Here is a 19,499-nt window from a genome sequence, read left to right as displayed (position 1 = left end):
TAACATTCCTTCCGGCTTTCTCCCTTCTGTTTCCTCCTTATGTTTCCTAGGATCATCTCCTAAATTAACTAACTTCCTTCTCCCTAATCCTTGTCTCCAGGTCTACTTTGGGGGAGCCCAAACTAAGACAGTGACCTTGGATAAATTACTTATTTAGCCTGAACTCTGGTTCCCATCTCCATGAAAGAAAAACATGTAGTAGTACCTACCTCAGGGGGCTATGGGGAGAACTCTGAGTCAATGCTTTAAAACACTGTGCAGTGGGGTATGCAGTGAATCCTCAACAAAGGTTAGCTATTGTTGGAGGGGTGGAAGTCAGGGTACAGGCAGGGACCAGCCTGGAGCAGACAGAGGGCAGTGCTGTCTCTGAGACACTGACCCTGGAGGTCAGAGGAGTGTAGTAGGGCGAGGGAAAGGTGCGGGAATTACAGGGTTTCCTCTGAGGACATGAATTTTTTCTGTAAGGTGCATCTGCTCTTGAAGGCAGCAAAGTGTGAACCAGCCCTTGGGGAGAATAATGAACATCAGGAATAACATCCTCAAGGATTTTTGAGCTGTCAGAAAAGCCCGCTGGCACTGGGGGATGACATGCTCATCATGGCAGGATCTCTAAGTTCTGAGTTTTCTCCAGCCCAGTGGAAGGACAAGGAAGGCAGGTAGAGGGGCTTAAGTTTGGACATTCGGGGGTGAACATGGTCATTGAAGACGGTTGAGGGGAGATGAGGCTGCAGAACTAACCTCAGGGGGTCCAAGCTGAACAGAATGAAAATGAACCACTTCAGGAGACTGGTGGCTCCCATGAAGTTAGAGTGTGGGTGTCAGATGTAAAGAAAGGAGAGGACTCAGGGAAGAGGGAGAGGGTGTTGGTGTTTAAGATTTCCAGGGTTAGCTAAGCATGGTAGTAATCCCAGCTACTCAGGAGGCTGAGGTGGGAGGATTGCTTGAGCCCAGAAGTTTGAGACCAGCTTGGGCAACATAACAAGAGCTCATCTCTGAACGAATAAAAAATGAAAGATTTCGAGGGTGGAGAAGGTTCATTGCACGGCCATGAGAATGGGTGTCTAAAGTGGAATTAAGGTCAAGGTCATCAGATTTGCACATCCATCATCTAGCACGTGCCATTCCTGAGAATGGACCCTCTCCATCCCCCGGGATGACAGAGCAGGGGCCACTTTTGAATGGGCATGATTCAAACCATACAGGGGAGTGACACTTCTGGCAGCAGACGATGGCAGTGCTGGATGGCATGAGCCCTGAATGAGAAGGGCAGGTGACAGGAAGGTGATGTCGCTGGAGCTGCTTTGCTGCTTTGGGGTGAGCAGCATGTGAGGTACAGAACAGGCAGCCTTTAGTCCCTCTGGGTTTCAGAGGAAGTGGAATTCTTAGGTCAGTGTTCTTTAAAAGCATCAGAATCACCCAGGGAGCCTGGAAAAATGGGGATTCTTAGCATCCCTTCCCCACCACGTACACCTCCGACCTGCTGGAGTCTTTTCCCATGGCTGCCATAACAAAGGACCGCAAGCTGGGAAGTTTAAATCCTGGAGGCTGTTAGTGGGAAGCCAAGGTGTCAGCAGGGCTATGCTGCCTCTGAAGGCTCTAGGGAAGAATTCCAACCTGCCTCTCCCAGCTTCTGGTGCTGACAGCAACCTCTGCTGTAGCTTGCAGCTGCATTGCTCCAACCAGTCTCGGTCTTCACATGCATGGCCCTGTTCCCCGTGTCTCTTCTGTGTCGCTGTCTCCAAATCTTCCTTTTCTTTTCTTTTTTTTTTTTTTTTTTTTTTTTGAGACATCTTGCTCTGTCATCCAGGCTGGAGTGCAGTGGCATGATCCCAGCTCACTGCAACCTCTGCCTCCTGGGTTCAAGCGATTCTCCTGCCTCAGCCTCCCAAGAAGCTGGGATTACAGGCGTGTGCCGCCACGCCCAGCTAATTTTTGTTTCGCCATGTTGGCCAGGCTGGTCTGAAACTCCTGGCCTCAAGTGATCTGCCCACTTCGGCCTCCCAAAGTGCTGAGATTACAAGTGTAAGCCACCTCGCCTAGCCCAAATATTCCTTTTCTTTTTTTTTTTTTTTTTTTGAGACGGAGTCTCGCTCTGCCGCCCAGGAGTGCAGTGGCCGGATCTCAGCTCACTGCAAGCTCCGCCTCCCGGGTTCACGCCATTCTCCTGCCTCAGCCTCCTGAGTAGCTGGGAGTACAGGCGCCCGCCACCGCGCCCGGCTAGTTTTTTGTATTTTTTAGTAGAGACGGGGTTTCACCGTGTTAGCCAGGATGGTCTCGATCTCCTGACCTCGTGATCCGCCCATCTCGGCCTCCCAAAGTGCTGGGATTACAGGCTTGAGCCACCGCGCCCGGCTCCAAATATTCCTTTTCTTCTAAGAACATGAGCCATAGAGATTTACGGCATATCACAATTGAGTATGACTTCATCTTACCTTGATTAAATCTGCAAATATTTTATTTCCAAGTAAGGCCACATTCACAGGTATGGGGGGCAGTCAGGATTTCAACACACCTTTAGTGGGGGACAAAATTCAACCCATTGTATCTGCTAGCTGTAATCTTTCGAGTGAGGCTGGTAAATTAGTTCTTTTTGTTTTGCTCTGTTTTGTTTGAGACAGGGTCTTGCTATGTTACTCAGGCTAGAGTGTAGTGGTGTGATCACAGCTCAATCTAGCCTTGAACTACTGGGTTCAAAATGATCTACCTCAGCCTCTCAGGTAGTTAGAACTATAGGCATGCGCCATCACACCTGGCTACTTTTAAAATTTTCTGTAGAGACGCGGTTTCATTATGTTGCCCAGGCTGGTCTCAACCTCCTGGCCTCAAGTGATCCTCCTGCCCTGGCCTCCCAAAGCCCTGGGGTTACAGGCATGAGCTACCCTGCTCAGCAGTAAACTGGTATTTTTAATAAGCCCCAGTCAGACATTGCAACCCAGGAGAACCATCTCTCGGACGGAACCAGCAGAGCCTGAGAATAAAATGGGGATGGCTCCCTAGAATGGGGTTCTGGTGAGCCCGGGAGTTGCGGGGAGCGTAGGACTAGCTCAAAGCAGTACCCAAGGAAGAAGCTCTCATCACCGGCAAAGAAAAGGAGGCATGACTCTGCCAGATGATCTGGGCCAAGGCTGTAGTGTGGCCCTGGATGAAGTAAGGCATCTGTGGCTTACGGCCTCTGTGGCAGAGAACTGCTTCCCAGTGAGCTCGTGGTGGGTGGAGGCGGGGAGGAAGAGCCGGTTCTGAGGATGGTGGCCTCCCACAGACACAGCGGGGATCAGCCTCTGTCCCGCCCCGCTACTTGATTTCCCAGTTCTGCCGAGCTCTGTCCAAGGTCTCTTTCACTTTTGTCCTGAGCTCTCCCTCCCGGGTTAATCTCACCTCCGACGGAGGCTTCGAACACCTTTTAGATGCTGATGGCACCCAGATTTACATCTCTGAGCCCCACCGTCACACCAAATTCCAGACCTGTTTCCCTATTAACTTTGGTCTGGAATATCCGGCAGATCTGAGATTTGCAACTCTGAGCCCCACTCCCATACCATCCGGCAGACCTGAGATTTAACATTTCCAAAGCCGAACTCACCCCAAACTTGTTTGCCTTTCAGCAGTTCTCAGATCAATTATTAGCATCGCTCCTCATTCCCTCCCCCACCTCACCCCCGCAAACTGGAAACCTGGGGGTCATCTTATCCTTCTTCCTCTCCTTCCTACGAGCTAAATCACACCAAATCCCTTCCCTGGGCTGCATTCCCCTTGCTTTCAGTTCAAGTACATCTCCGGGCTTGACTAGTATAATACCCTCTTAATGAGAACCGTGACCCTGTCTTCCCCTCTGGGAGAAGCCATCCTCCAGTGGCGGGCGCCTGTAATCCCAGCTACTGGGGAGGCCGAGGCAGGAGAATCACTTGAACCCGGGAGGCGGAGGTTGCAGTGAGCCGAGATCGCGCCACTGCACTCCAGCCTGGAGACAGAGCGGGACTCCGTCTCAAAATAAATAAATAAATAAAGGAATGCAGGCTAACACGTTCTTTGCAAACTTACTGCAGGGTATGAAGAAAGGACACAAAGACAGGAGCAGCCTGTCTTCGAGGTAGCATCCCTTCTGCATCCAGCCCAAGATTAAAACCCGGAGCAACTGGCAAGCGGAAATGTTAAGAACGAAAAGGGCATCTGCGTAGCGTGCCAACCTGCCGTGCCACGTAAAGTACGGTCCAGTGACCCAAAACATTTCTGCTCCCAAACACATTTGGGAAATGCTGACCTACTCCCTAGAAAAGTTGGATCGGCATTCCTGCACACTGCTGTTTTAGAGGGAAGCCCTAAACGATATCTGAAAGTATTTGCTTTATTTTCATCAGCAATGCTTTAGAAACTCGAAAGCCCGGAAAAAAGTTACTTCACGACGTGAAGCTCCCCGCTCGATGCCAATACGAACACATCCAGGATTGCGGCTGCCATGTTCGCTCGAACATGTGCAGGACAAACAATGCGACCAGCGGGGGAACCGTAAACCTTTTTCCTAGACTTCCTACCACGCACATGAAGTGTTCAAGAAACTTTGCAGGACGTCTCCACATTTCACGAGGCTCCCGTGAACTCCGGAGCCGAGCTAAACAATAGGAAGGACAGACGCTGGGAGTCCCCAAGCATCTAACGCGCCGTTTGTGTTTTCAAAAAACCTATCCCTGGCGCCCAGGCGGCTTTTCCTGGGCTCCTAGCCGCCTGTGCAAATTGTTCCCTTGGCCATTGTCTTCCAGGACGATCCGCTGCGCACTCGGGGAGCAGGTACAACGCCCCGCAGAGCGCCGCGCGGTCAAACCCGGCCAGGTGGCGGAAGCGTTCCCGGCCCTTGCCGCGGGGCCCGGGAAAAAGGTGGCCCGGGCGCCAAGGGCGGCTGCCAATGCAACTCGCAACTTTTGAAATCAATCCTTTTTTGCATCATGCAACGGATGCCACCGCTCCTCGGGTTTGCAACCCTCCACCCCTCCCCCGAGACCAATCATTGCAGCGCTCGGGCCTGCACGGCGCCCCCGCCCCCTTCCCGGGCCGCACGCCACCACCCAGCAGCCCGGGCCGCCTCTTAAAGGGAGGTGGCCGGCCTTAAAGGACCCCCGCGCGCCCAGCCGGCGGGAGCGCGGCGGCCCGGCTCCCGCAGGGCCGCGCCGAGCCACGCGAGCCCCCGCGGCGCTCAGGCGCGGGCCCGGGCCCCCGCCGCAGCCGCCGCCGCCGGGCGCGGCATTTTTATTCAGGCGACGCTTAAGGGAGCCCGGCCGCGCCCGGTGCATTGTGGGAGCAGCCCGCGGCCCGTTTTCGGGAGGAGGCGGAGGGCGCAAAGCGAGCCGGTAAGCGGCGGGCCCGGCGCGGGGGGGAGGCGCAGGCTTAAAGGGGAATCCGGGTCCGCAGGCCCGCGGCGGCCGTTGCAAATCCCCCTCCGGGCCGCCCGGGACCGCCGGGGAGCCGCGCGCTGCCGGCCCCGCCAGCCCTGCCTGGAGAGGGGCAGCGCCGGGCTTGGTGGGGCCGCTTTAAAAAAGAAGCGCCGCCCGCGCCGCCGCCGCCGCCGCGCGGGGCCGGGGAAGGAGGGAGGGAGGGCGGGGAGGAGCGGAGGGGAGGGCGGCGGCGGCCACGCAGGGGTTAATTTTTTCGCCCGCCGACATTTTTGCGCGGCGACGGCGGCGGCCCGTGCGCGCGGCGGGAGCGGCCGGCCCGGGGTCCGGGGGCGCCTCCGGGGCCTCCCCGCCTCCCCCTCTCACCGCGCGGGCCCCGTCGACCCGGGGCGGGTGGGTCCAGGCGTTCTCCCCGGCTCCTGGGCCGCGCGCGCGCTACCCGCCGCCTCCCGCCGCTTCCCGCCGGCCCGAACAGGGATGGCCCGGCCGAGGCCCCGAGCTGCCGCCTCCGTCCCGCCGCTCGCCCGCAGCCCGGGCCTGCTGGGCCTTCCGAGGCGGCGGCGAGGGCCTGAGCCCGAAGGTGTCCCCGGGCTCCCTGCTCCCCGCCCCGGCCGCCTCCGACGCGGGCGTCCTGGAGAGCGCGCCCCATTGTGCGGGGCCGGCGGGGAGGTAGGTCCGGGGCTGGCGGGGCAGCGCGCCGGGCCCACCCCGCTGACCGGCTCCCCGGCTACGCACGCTCTTTGGAGGAGAAAAAAAAAAAACCAAACTGGAAACGTGCCCGGGAAGGAAAGGGCTAAACGTTGCTTTAAATATTCATGCCATTGTTTTAAAGGCGTAAACATGTGGCTGCGGGGTCGCGGGGCACCGTCCCTTATTAATGCAAATGGATCCCCCTAGTTCCCTAATCACTGCACATTTCCCCCAGCACGCCTCCTCCTTCCCATGCCCTCCAAAAATGTAAGAATCTGGTACCTTTTTCATTAGGATGTGAGGCTGATTTGTGTCCTTCGTACCATTTCTAATTTTAAATCTGAGCGCCCTCCTGATACAAGGTGTTTTAAACTCCCCCCCCCTTAAAACTCTGAGAAGATTGTGTTTTAAAAGGAAGTGATCTCCCCACAATTTTCCTCCCCACCTTTTTGGGAGCCGGGAGACGAATATAGATGGGAGGTAGGAAAATAACTGGATGCCTCGTGAGTTGGATTTTTTCTTTCTTTTCTTTTTTTTTTTTTCCTGGTAGGGGTGAGGCTGCGTTAAATGCGAGGTGTTTTTTGAGGAAAGGACTTCGTTGTTTTTGTTGAAACGCCTTCCAAGTCAAAGTGGTATTCAAACTTTCCCCTGACTCTAAGATGGCTTCAAAATTCTCTTCTCTGTCACTTGCGGCCGGCGCCTGCTCTTTTTGGGCAGGGAGGCTGCTTGGGATCGTGTAGGAAGGCTGACTCCTGTTCAGTTGTTACGTTTCCCACCGAAATCATTGCTCATCTCAAACCGTGTTTTTGTGAAGACGGTTTGGATTACTGCCCAAACTCGGGCTTCTTGAGATTTATATGAGCGATGTGCATCCCAAGGGATGGAAAACTCTATAAATGGGAGTTATGTTCTTAATATAAATTTTATAGGGGAAACTGACCTTAAAACTTGGGGTGTCTGTAATTCTAGTCCCAATAAAGTATCTGTCTGGAGGTTTGTAAACTCGAGGAACACATGTTTTTTCCTTTAGCCCCAAAGGCTAAAAAACGTAGGAGTGCTTGTTCCAGAAACCTAACAGTGGTACACAGGGCCGAAATGCTGGTGATTTAGTATGGCTTAATTTATTGTTAAGGTTCTGCAATGAAATGGTAATGAGGAGTAGCACATTTTGTCAATGATGTGTGTACTAGTTTGCTGGGCTAGATGTTTGCTTTCTAGGAAATAGCACTACATGAAACACTTCAGAGAACTTTCCAAGCATTCTGCTGAAGAACACAGACCTTGCTGTGTTAAAGTGCCATTGCAGTTTTTAAGTTGTGCCTTAGAGGACTCCTATTAGTTTTGGATTGCATTGTATATTTTATTTATTTGTTTATTTATTTATTTATTGAGCAGAGTCTGTTGCCCAGGCTGGAGTGCAGTGGCTCGATCTCAGCTCACGGCAACCTCCGCTTCCCACATTCAAGCGATTCTCTTGCCTCAGCCTCTCAAGTAGCTGGGATTACAGGTGCGCACCGCCACCCTCGGCTAATTTTTGTACTTTTAGTAGAGACGGGGGTGTCGCCATGTTGGCCAGGCTGGTCTCCTGACTTGAGGTGATCCACCCACCTTGGCCTCCTAAAGTGCCGGGATTATAGGCATGAGCCACCACGCCCAGCCTTTTGTTGTATATTCTCTGGACACAGAGGGAAAACGTGTTTTTCTAAAATTAGGATTTAACATCGTGGAGAATTTTGTCCAGTGCATTTACATTAATGTCCTTTTCTGCCAAGTTTGTATTGAGCGTTTCATTTTTCTATGTGATTAAAGCAAAAGATACCAAAAGATTTTCCAGAAAAGTCACCTTAGTGAGGGCTGCCACTTTCTAAACCACAGTGCTTCCAGGTTGACATATGAAGTGCCCAGAGGTGCCGTTCTAATGCTGAGTCCTAGAAGAACCTTTGGGACTTGCTGTTCAAGGTGGCATAGTGTCATGTGAACCTGCGGGCTGGCCCTCTTGCCACAGTTAAAACCACAGTCCAGATGTCAGGTCCTGCATAGATGTCTGTGCTGACATAGTCCCTTTATGAAAAGATCTATTTTGTCATGTGCTCTGCTGTGATGAATATAAGTGGTCTTGATGATTTCAGCCCTTGTCACATTTACTTTTTCCTGTCATGTATTCACTTGATTCGCTGGCAGGTTCCCGTGGGAATTCTTTTCATGGCATCTTTGTGTTTTGGTGACACCCAGGTGGATCCATAAAGAACCCAGCCAACCCGCAGAGGGAGGGGAGGGGCTGAGCTGTGAGGAGAGCGGGGCCCAAGAACCATGTCTACGCGGGAGTCCTTTAACCCGGAAAGTTACGAATTGGACAAAAGCTTCCGGCTAACCAGATTCACTGAACTGAAGGGCACAGGCTGCAAAGTGCCCCAAGATGTCCTGCAAAAATTGCTGGAATCTTTACAAGAGAACCACTTCCAAGAAGATGAGCAGTTTCTGGGAGCCGTTATGCCAAGGCTTGGTAGGTAACCCAGTGTTTCTTTGATGGTCTGCAATCCAATCAGTGAGTCAAAAACCAGATTTCTCTCCTCCCATGTTGCCTATTTATTTTTTATTAATTTTTTTGCTTTTATAGATTCGGGGAATACACATGCAGTTTTGTTACATGAATATATTACATAATGGTAAAGACTGGGCTTTTAGTGTGGCCATCACCCAAATAGTGTACATTGTACCCCCTTTTATTTTTTTTGAATTTTTGTGAGAAGGATTAGAAGAGCAATCAATGGTAACTATGTTATGTTCTTGTAACTTATATAGAGAAAGTACTTGAAACGCATCAAGAGGGGTACTCTTGACAGTTTTTAAATTATGGACTATGCGATTGAGATTGTTATATTACAGTAAAAACTTTTTTACTGTAATATAACAAAACTTTTTTAATAAAACTTTTTTTACTGTACTTGGATGGCAGTGACTGTGTCAGGAGAGCATTGGGGTTGTCTGCAGGGTGCATTGGGTGAAAATCGTGTTGCAGGGAGAAGGTGGGACTGTTCCAGACCCAGGACTGAATGGATCTGTTCTTGACCCCAGCTTGTCTTTTAGAACGAGGGCAATGTCTTTTTCTTTACTAAATTCCTGATGTCATGAGTGATTTCAATTTTCCCAAACACAGAGCTTAGAAACAAATTCTGGGCTCCCGGGGTATTTATTCATGTTTCTTGTGCAGTATATTAAGTACATGGTACAAGACTATGATCACTTGGGTTGGACACATAGTGTTGGAGGTTTGGATGTTCTGTAATTACTGTGTGACTTGCTCAGTTTTCTTCCCCTTTTTTTGAAGTGGAGTCTCATTCTGTCGCCCAGGCTGGAGTGCAGTGACGAGATCTTGGCTCACTGCAACCACTGCCTCCCGGGTTCAAGCGATTCTCCTTCCTCAACCTCCTGAGTAGCTGGGATTATAGGGGCCCGCCACCACACCCAGCTAATTTTTGTCTTTTTAGTAGAGACAGAGTTTCACGGTGTTGGCGGGGCTGGTCTGGAACTCCTGATCTCAGGCGATCCGCCTGCCTCAGCCTCCCAAAATGCTGGGATTACAGGCATAAGCCACCACACCCAGCCAAGGTTTTCATTTCATTTCTTTTTGGCCATTATTTTGTAAAGTTCACTGATTATGAGCCTGGGGTCTCCTTTCCTCCCAGATAGAGAAAGCAGATGAAAGCAGACTTGCTCTGGTTGGAAGGGCAGAAATGTTACGCCCCAGTCCCTGGTGACCTGCAGGACTTTCAGGAGCTCGGTTTGAAAACAGTTCCTGCCGTCCAGCTGATGGTCAAGCTTTGGAGAAATACCACGTGGGCTAGCTGGATTTGATGTTGGCTTATTTGTCGAGAAATGAGAATATACTGAGGAAGCTGTTAGATAACTGTCAAGAAAAAAAGCTATTAATACTTAATGCTCAAAAACCAATGAAATTAAAACATTACGGGATAAAGTAAGAATTACTATTTATAACTTCCTCTGGCACAGTCACTTACTGTCACTCATATTACGTCGTGAATGTCACCCAGCCCTCTTGAGCCTCAGCTTCCTAATCTGTAAAATAATAATTACTGTTTGGGGTTGGGTGCAGTGGCTCATGCCTGTAATCCCAGCACTTTGGGAGGCCAAGGCGGGCAGATCACTCGAGGTCAGGGGTTCAAGAGCAGCCTGGGCAACGTGGCGAAACCTGTCTCTCCTAAAAATACAAAAGTTGGCTGGGCCTGCTGTTGTGCGCCTGTAGTTCCAGCTACTTGGGAGGCTGAGGTGGGAGAATCCCTTGAGCTCAGGAGGCGGAGGCTACAGTGAGCTGAGGTCACACCACTGTACTGCAGCTTGGGTGACAGAGTGAGACCCTGCCTCAAAAAAAAAAAAAATTACTGTTTTGCATTGTTATACCAAAAATGTTGTGTGTAGGTGTGCCATGTATGTCTGTACTTACATGCATAATACATGTATGTGTATACACTCTGTACACACGTATATATGGTATGTATGTGGTTTTTTTGTCCTTTTTTTTTTTTTTTTTTTTTTTTTTTTTGAGATGAAGTCTTACTCTGTCACCCAGGCTGGAGTGCAGTGGCACAATCTCGGCTCACTGCAACCTCCGCTTCCCGGGTTCAAGCAATTCTCCTGCCTCCACCTCCCAGGTAGCTGGGACTACAGGCACATGCCACCATGCCTGGCTAAATTTTTTTGTGTTTTTAGTAGGGATGGGGTTTCACCTTGTTGACCAGGCTGGTCTCAAACTCCTGAGCTCAGGTTATCCGCCCACCTCAGCCTCCCAAAGTGCTGGGATTACAGGCGTGAGCCACTGCGCCCGGCTGTATATTTTTTTAACTTTTTTTTTTCTTGAGACAGAGTCTCACTCCATCACCCAGGTTTGAGTACAGTGGTACACTCTCAGCTCACTGCAACCTCTGCCTCCAAGGTTCAAACGATTCTCATGCCTCAGCCTCCCTCCAAGTAGCTGGAATAACAGGCACGCACCACCACACCCAGCTAATTTTTTTGTATTTTTAATAGAGATAGGGTTTCACCATGTTGGCCAGGTTGCTCTGGAACTCCTGACTCTAAGTGATCCGCCCACCTCGGCCTCCCAAAGTGCTGGGATTAAAGGCATGAGCCCCTGTGCCCAGTCTCTTTTATGTTTTTAACTTTTTTCTAATTGAATGTCATGTTATCTGGCTTCAGAAATGGTGTTAATTGAAGGGTTAACCAAAATAGCTTTTAAATGTACACACAATTACTAAATGTATCCAAACTAAGAAACATTAAAAGAAGTGTGCCTTAGAACCTGAGACATCTGTTGCCTGGTACCTAAGAGCTATCAAGTTATGATTGCTGCTGTTGCTGGGATGGTGCGGGCGGGTGGGGCTGGGTGGCAGTGGTATGATGCCTTGGGTTGTCTTTCTGATAGAGGAGGTCAGTATTGCTGAAAACCTTCCAGCAGGATTGCCTCTTGCCTCCTGGTCATTAAACCTAACCTGCCCAGTCTAGTATTTAACGCTTCCCCGACCTTGCCGCATTTGCCTCTGTTCCCAGTCACCTTCCCTCTGGACCGTCCCTCTCTCTTGCCATTTGAAACCCTAGTTTTTCAAGGCCTGTGGGCATCTCAGGCTCACCCCTTCTCTCTTCCTTCCTTGAAATGTGGTTGGTGATTTCTAAACCAATCACTGTAGACCTGTGCTGTCCAAAAATACAATGCAAACCACATGTATAATTTTCAAATTTATAGTAGTCATATTTTTAAAAACCTGATAACAAGAATCAGGTGGAATTAATTATAATCTATTTTATTTAACAAAATATATAAAAATAAAATGTCTTTTCTTCTTTTTTTTTTTTTTTTTTTTTTTTTTTTGAGACGGAGTCTCTCTTTGTCATCCAGGCTGGAGTGCAGTGGCATGATCTCGGCTCACTGCAAGCTCTGCTTCCCGGGTTCACGCAATTCTCCTGCCTCAGCCTCCCAAGTAGCTGGGGCTATAGGCGCCTGCCACGGCGCCTGGCTAGTTTTTTTGTATTTTTAGTAGAGACGGGGTTTCACCGTGTTAGCCAGGATAGCAGGATAGTCTTGATCTCCTGACCTCGTGATCCACCCACCTCGGCCTCCCAAAGTGCTGGGATTACAAGCGTGAGCCACTGTGCCTGGCCCCTTTTTTTTTTTTTTTTTTTTTTTTTTTTTTTTTTTTTTGAGACTGAGTCTCGCTCTGTGGGCCAGGCTAGAGTGCAGTGGCGCAATCTCGGCTCACTGCAAGCTCCGCCTCTCGGGTTCAGGCCATTCTCCCGCCTCAGCCTCCCGAGTAGCTGGGACTACAAGTGCCCACCACCAAACCTGGCTAATTTTTTGTATTTTAGTAGAGACGGGGTTTCACCGTGTTAGCCAGGATGGTCTCGATCTCCTGACCTCATGATCCGCCCACCTCGGCCTCCCAAAGTGCTGGCGTTACAGGCGTGAGCCACTGCGCCTGGCCGAAAAAATGTCTTTTAAATATGTGTATATAAAATATTATAATGAGATGTTGGGTTTTGGTACTAGGTGTTTAAAATCAGGTGTCTGTTGTATACTTACAGCACCTCTTTGTCAGATGCGCACACAGCCAACCCTCTGGTGCCACACCACATTGGACAGCACTAGACCCTATTCTAGTAGACTGTGGTGGCACAGGTGTGAAAGAGAAACCGTGGATAACGGAGCTGCTTTTCAGCCCTAGAGGCGTGCTCAAGAGTCCCCAGTTACTCTGATCAAAGGACTTGCTAAATTTAGAAATAAAGCGCTTTACGAATCAAATATATTTAATTCAAATTTAAGGTTATTCAAATCAAGAACATTTACCGCTAAGTTTCAGCAAGGATTTAGTGTCTCTTTCAGTAGTCCTCCAGTTTAAATGGAAGTCTGGAAGAAAACCGCCCCTTACTGTTTTCCAAAGTAAATAGTAATATGCTCAGAATAACCAGTTGTCGGAATTATCATTTAGGGAGAATCCATTGAGTTAAAGAGTGGTACTTCTATATAAAGGTGCTAAAGAGTGTGGTGAGACAAATTTCTGAGAGGTTGTGCCCAGCGGCTGTTTACGTGAATTATCGCACACATTCTCCTCTGACAAATGAAAACTGATCCAGTGCCTGAAATGGTTGAAACTTGCCATTCTGATCTTCAGTTCTCCATTCGCTAAGCGAGGTCTTCCAGCAAGAGTTTCTGCTTTGTCATCTAGTGTAATAAAAAATCAGCCTGTCTTCACAGCCTATGGCTTTTTATTCAGTGCGATTTCATTTTTGCGGCAGAAAAGATCTGGTGCCTCCATGACCCACCTCTGTGAGGTCTGCTGCTGTGGTGAGACCGACTGAGGCAGTGCTTCCCAGCTCTTCCGCTTACACAGAGTATTAAAGGTCGTTTTAGTGCGATTCAAATTTGATTTATACTTGTTTGAAATTCTGAATTTATAGGGTAGATTCAAGCACATAATTTGCTTCCTTTTGTCCTAATTCTGGCTTTTTCCCTGCTTTTGGCTGTTGGACTGCAAAGTTAGAAGTACAGTGGCCCCCTCTGTGTCTGCGGAATCCTCATCGGGGGATTCAACCAACCACAGACTGAAAATATGCAGGGAAAAAAAATGGATGGTTGCGTCTTAACATGTACAGAATTTTTTTTTCTTTTTTGGTCTTGTGATTATTGCCTAAACAATACAGTATAACAAATATTTACATTGCATTTACATCATATTAGGTATCATAGGTGATCTAGAGATGATTTAAGGTATGTGAGAAGATGTGCGTAGGTTATATGCAAATATTGGGACATTTCAAATCAGGGATTTGAGCATCTGTGGATTTTGGTGTCTGTGGGAGTCCTGGAACCATTCCCCCACTATACCGAGGAACAGCTGTCCTCAGAAGAGGCCAGAAGAGTGTCCTTCTGAGGGGTGGAGGCTGCTCACTGTCTTCAGCTTTCTTGGTGGGAATGCTAGCCTGAGTTTGTAAAATGCCTGCGTTACAGGTAATTTTTAAAGGAGTACAGCCTTGTCTCCAAGACAAGGAGTAGCTTATCTTGACTACTACTGGTAGTCTTGACTACTCTGACATAGACGCCAGAGTGTTTATATACATGCTTGATTGGAAATTTTAGTTGAATTGTCGATTGGGATTTATTCTTGTCATTTAATCTGTGCGTGTGTCATTTTCAGTTCTGACTAAGATGTAAAAGTAGTAATAGCATTTTTCAATGTAAAAATATTTTACAGATTTTCTGATGGGTCAATATGATAATGGCTAAAGATGTACTTAAAATAATAACTATAATTAAGATAACCCCAGCTCCATTTATAGGATTCTCATCTTCAAAGAAATTGCATATGGTACCAGTCACATGCTACAGTAATACAGTAAAATAATATAATAAAAATCTGACAGTGAAAAAGATTTTTATTCAAGGCATCATTAAGGTTTTAAAACTGTGCCATATTGGAGTTGAGTCTTGATGAGTAACATTTTCATTGGTATTTTCCATCCTAAGCTGGATATGTTTCACGTTTATTTCAGTTACGCTTCTTGATAGGAAACACATGGCTTCATTGGCAGCCTGCAGTTTCCATAAGTATCTTATGAGCTCTTCCTGTTCAGTGTACTGGTGGTATAAAGTGAAATGGCTTTCCCGTTTTATTTGTGGATGCTAATAACTTCCATCTCCACAGGCATTGGAATGGATACTTGTGTCATTCCTTTGAGGCACGGTGGGCTTTCCTTGGTTCAAACCACAGATTACATTTACCCGATCGTAGATGACCCTTACATGATGGTAAGCATGAGCTGATGTGTTTTGGTGACTGGAAGGGCTTATTCGTTTGGTTTGGGTTGTGGCTGGGGTTTTGTATGTATCTGTGGGGTTTTGGTTTTATTTCTGTTACATCCCGACTATACTGCCCCACCCTGCCCAGGCTCCTGCAGTCGCTGACGTCGGGCCTGTCCCCTGCCCACACTTGGCACTGGGCATAAAGCAATTAGAGAGGAAGCAGGGAAGGCCCTCTGCTGCTGTCGCACCTGAGTACATGCTGTGCGTAAGAACACCTCTTGTTCAGTAGTGTGTCAATGGACTAAGGCTTTTGTCGTTTTCTTCTTTCTTGCACTGTCCTGTCTTTGATATTGGTAACTTCCGTCACCCCTCTGTTTTAGGCGGGGGATGTTACTGTCCTCTGTAATAGGACTGATTCTAAATGTTTCCTTCAAGAAATCAAGGAGCTAGTATCTCATCACAATTAGATGTCTCAACCATTAATTCTGATATCTGGTTAATTCACTCAACCCAGCCACCTGCACACCTACCACCGTGTGATGTGCCGCTGTGCGTAGTAGGTTTCTGACCACTGAGTTAAAGTTCCTAGCTATTGATGATGTACTGCTGAACTGTGTTCCCCAGTTGTTCACTGCGTAGTTGCAGCCAGCCACCCTTTGATCCACCCAACCTTTAACCCCAATTCCCTCCCACCCAGGAGGAGCCAGTGGAGAGACGGGGAATATCCGGTTTGCTATAAAATGCCAGGTGTTCTTCGTGTGTGGCAAGGACAGTGGGATCAGGCTGCCCTGTAGGGACTTTATCATGAGGCAGCCACGTGGGGAGTGTTCTCCCTCAGGTACCAGTGGCAAATAACAGATTGTTGGAAACCTATATTCCTTCTGCACATCCATCTGTTTTCTCCTCTGGAGCAATACTCTTGAGACGGGGCAGATAAGCCACAGCCTAGGTCCCACCTGACCAGGTGGCACGGATGGCTAAAACCAGAATCCACTGTTTTCCAGCATCTCCTAAAATGAGAGCACCAGAACAGAAGGGGCACTAAATTACCGCCTCCCTAACTAGCAGTTGGCTTGTCCAGGTTGTAGACCACCTGTTGACCTCGTGGACTGGCTTGATGATACTGAAAGTGCAGTCACAGACGGTTGCTGAGCTGCATTGCTGACTTCCAGGAATGTGTAAGAAAACATAAAGCAATCAGTTAAACAGCCAGTGGAAATGGTAACACTTGGGAGTTTGATTATCCTAAGTCAGAAGGAAAATTTGTATTTTCTCTTTACTATCTATAAAAGATAAAAATTTAGATAAGGGCAACTTAACTGTAAATCTCCAGTGGAAATAAAAAAATCTTCATTACCACATTTCTGTTAAATTGCATTTTAAAGTTCCTAATAAAATGACATTTACTGAGAAATGCTTCTCTTTTTTTTTTTGAAAACAATTTGACTTCAACCCTGGGTTTTTTTTTTTTATTTGTTTCTTAAGATGATTTTTCTGTTTATCTCATACAACCTTGAAACTACACAATTTTTTCGTTTTTTGTTTTCTTATTGTTTGTTTGTTTGTTTATTGACAGAGTCTTGCTCTGTTGCCCAGGCTAGAGTGCAGCGGCATGATCTCAGCTCACTGCAACCTCCACCTCCCAGGTTCAAGCGATTCTTATGCCTCAGCCTCCCAAATAGCTGGGACTACAGGTGTGCGCCACCATGCCCAGCTAATTTTTGTATTTTCAGTGGTAACTGTTTTGCCGTGTTGGCCAGGCTGGTCTTTAACTCCTGGCCTCAAGTAATCCACCTAATTCGGCCTCCCAAATTGCTGGGATTACAGGCGTGAGCTATCACACCTAGCTTAAGCTGCAAACATTTCTTAATCCAAGTGCACAAAGACTGTCTCGTTCTCTAAAGCCAGCCATTTTTAGAATCTGTTTGGGATACATGGCTGTTTCCAGTTTTTCTTTAGGAGAGTTGTTTGCAGACTTTTTCACTCTGTAGCTCTTCCCCACAGTGTCAGTTGTAACCTTGCTTCTCCTCATTCCCTGCACATACACCCCTTTGCCATCTAAATAAATTGCAGACTTCTGAAATTTAGCATGAAGAAAAACTGGTACATCCTTTGTTCTGCACAAGAAAGAGGTGGTAACATGAATGTCTGAGAAAAAAACGAATGGCCCGGTGACTCTGTGATGCAGGAAACGTCGCCAGTCTGCAAATCATAGAAACTGAGGACCCCATCCCAGTAGCTGCCACTCCTGGAAAGTCCCCAGGTTCTCTGTGGAGTCCGCTTCATGGCTCACTCAGTTTCTGCAGATGGAAAGTTCCCGGTTGTCCTTTCTCATGTTTCCCTCTCTTCCCAGGGCAGGATAGCATGTGCCAATGTCCTCAGTGACCTCTACGCAATGGGGGTCACGGAATGTGACAATATGCTGATGCTCCTTGGAGTCAGTAATAAAATGACTGACAGGGTAAGTAGGAGCCACCCACCTGCTGTCTGGTTGGTGTTGTCCTGGTGGCATCTCTGGCCTTGGTTAGACTTGGTTTCCCATCTGGAAAACGAGGAGCCCAGGCCATATGGCTCCCTGCACTCCTTCTGGCTTTCCACTTTTTGGCAGTTACCAGTAAATTAAAATGAGTGAGCCTGGCCTATTCATCTCTTCACTTCTGCCACCTGCTCCCTTTCTCTCTTCCCGGTAGACTGAAACCAAGCCTTTTTTTTTTTTTTTTGAGACGAGAGCCTTGCTCTGTTTCCCAGGCTGGAGTACAGTGGTGCAATCTCAGTCTGCTGCAACCACTTCCCGGGTTCAAGCAGTTCTCCTGCCTCAGCCTCCCAAGTAGCTGGGATTACAGGCGCGTACCAACACACCTGGCTAATTTTTGTATTTTTATTAAAGATGGAGTGTCACCATGTTGGCCAGGCTGTTCTCGAACTCCTGACCTCAGGTGATCCACCCATCCTGGTATCCCAAAGTGCTAGCATTGCAGGCATGAGACACCATACCTGACCCAAGACATTTGTGTGTGTGTTTTGTTTTTTTGAGACAGAGTCTCACTCTGTCACCCAGGCTGGAGTGCAGTGGCGTGATCTAAGCTCACTGCAACCTCTGCCTCCCAGGTTCAAGCGATTCTCCTGCCTCAGCCTCCCGAGTAGCTGGGATTACAGTTGCATGCTACCACGCCTAGCTAATTTTTGTATTTTCAGTAGAGACGGGGTTTCACCATGTTGGTCAGGCTGGTCTCAAACTCCTGACCTCAGGTGATCCGCCCACCTCGGCCTCCCAAAGTGCTGGGATTATAGGCATGAGCAACCATGCCCGACCTGTGTGTTTTTTAAAATAAAGTTTCATCTATAGTAATGGTGCCTTAGTGTGAATCAGGCACAGCCTTACAGATGTGGGACACGTGGCACTTAGAGGGCACCCCCTCTGCTGTGGCTGGGGATGTCATGGATGTAGATGGTGACAGGGGCTAGGGCCACCATGTGCTCACGCCTCTGTGTCATCGCCTAGCATTCTGTGTCCTTGCTGCCTGAACCTGTTCTTTGAACCAGAGATGAATTCCTGCTTAGATAGATAGGCACTTGTTTTTGTCCCAAAAAGCCCCAACAGTTTGCCCTGCCTTAGAGAAACTTGAGTTTCTAGTAGGCCCTTTCCGGCCCTCGAACATGGGCTGTGGTCATCAGTGGTGCATGGTGGTCTTGGCACAGCTCTGCCAGTGTGGGTTACTCATAGCCTGCAGCCAATCCTTGGTAGGATGGATGCCTACTCCAGGGCAGGGGACCTGTGCTTAAGAAGCCAGTGTTGGGATTCTCAAGGAGCACTGGACAGCTGGCTTCCAGCAGTCATCACACCTAGGGCTGGTCCTGTGCACCGAGTCACAGTGTTGGTGTCTGGGCTTTATTTACATTGTTGTCTAGAATATCTTCCAGCATTGCATAAAATGATTACAATGTGGAATATTTTCTAGCTTTTGTTTTTGTTTGTTTTTCAGACAGGATCTCCCTGTGTTGCCCAGATTGGAGTGCAGTGGCATGATGAGAGCTCACTGCAGCAGCCTCAGCCTCCCGGGCTCAAGACATCCTCCCACCTCAGCCTCCAGAATAGCTGGGACCACAGGCACATGCCACCACACCCAGCAATTTTTTCTTTTTTATATGAAGTCTCGCTCTTGTGCCCGAGGCTGGAGTGCAGTGGTGTGATCTCAGCTCACTAGAACCTGTGCCTCCCGGGTTCAAGCGATTCTCCTACCTCAGCCTCCTGAGTAGCTGGGATTACAGTTGCACGCTACCACGCCTGGCTAATTTTTGTATTTTTAGTAGAGACAGGTTTTCACCATTTTGGCCAGGCTGGTCTCGAACTCCTGACCTCAGGTGATCCGCCCACCTCGGCCTCCCAAAGTGCTGGGAATACAGGCGTGAGCCACCACGCCCAGTCGCCCAGCAATTTTTACATGTTTTGTAGAGAAGGGGTCTGGCTGTGTTGCGCAGGCTGGTCTTAAACTCCTGGGCTCAAGCTCTCTGCCCACCTCGGCCTCCCAAAGTGCTGGGATTACAGGTGTGAGTAATTATGCCTGGCCCCTAGCTTTAGTTAACAACCAGTCCTGCCTAACTGTCAGCACTTCCTTTAG

The 19,499-nt window shown here is 48.7% G+C and overlaps 3 protein-coding genes across 6 annotated transcripts in view; 2 read left to right on the top strand and 1 right to left on the bottom strand.

The window, feature by feature from the left end:
* PRPF18 (pre-mRNA processing factor 18) overlaps positions 1-19,499 on the bottom strand; it is a 387,690-nt gene that overhangs the window by 281,881 nt on the left and 86,310 nt on the right. The gene's annotated exons all lie outside the window — the stretch shown is intronic.
* The window catches only part of PHYH (phytanoyl-CoA 2-hydroxylase), a 1,057,918-nt gene that overhangs the window by 987,495 nt on the left and 50,924 nt on the right, over positions 1-19,499 (top strand). The gene's annotated exons all lie outside the window — the stretch shown is intronic.
* The window catches only part of SEPHS1 (selenophosphate synthetase 1), a 30,738-nt gene continuing 16,284 nt past the window's right edge, over positions 5,046-19,499 (top strand). For 2 of the 4 annotated variants that reach the window (XM_050803259.1, XM_050803258.1), the window contains exons 1-4: positions 5,046-5,339; positions 8,304-8,574; positions 14,783-14,886; positions 17,234-17,341. In XM_050803259.1, coding sequence (XP_050659216.1) covers positions 8,382-8,574; positions 14,783-14,886; positions 17,234-17,341 — 405 coding nt within the window. In that variant the 5' untranslated portion in view covers positions 5,046-5,339; positions 8,304-8,381. Of the gene's footprint in view, positions 5,340-5,918; positions 6,051-6,102; positions 8,575-14,782; positions 14,887-17,233; positions 17,342-19,499 lie in introns of those variants that run through there. The other 2 variants (XM_050803256.1, XM_050803257.1) reach the window with 2 other exon arrangements.

The sequence above is a fragment of the Macaca thibetana genome, chromosome 9, assembly GCF_024542745.1.
Source record: "Macaca thibetana thibetana isolate TM-01 chromosome 9, ASM2454274v1, whole genome shotgun sequence".
Taxonomy (NCBI): Eukaryota; Metazoa; Chordata; class Mammalia; order Primates; family Cercopithecidae; genus Macaca; species Macaca thibetana.
This window is presented reverse-complemented; position numbering and strand designations above follow the sequence as displayed.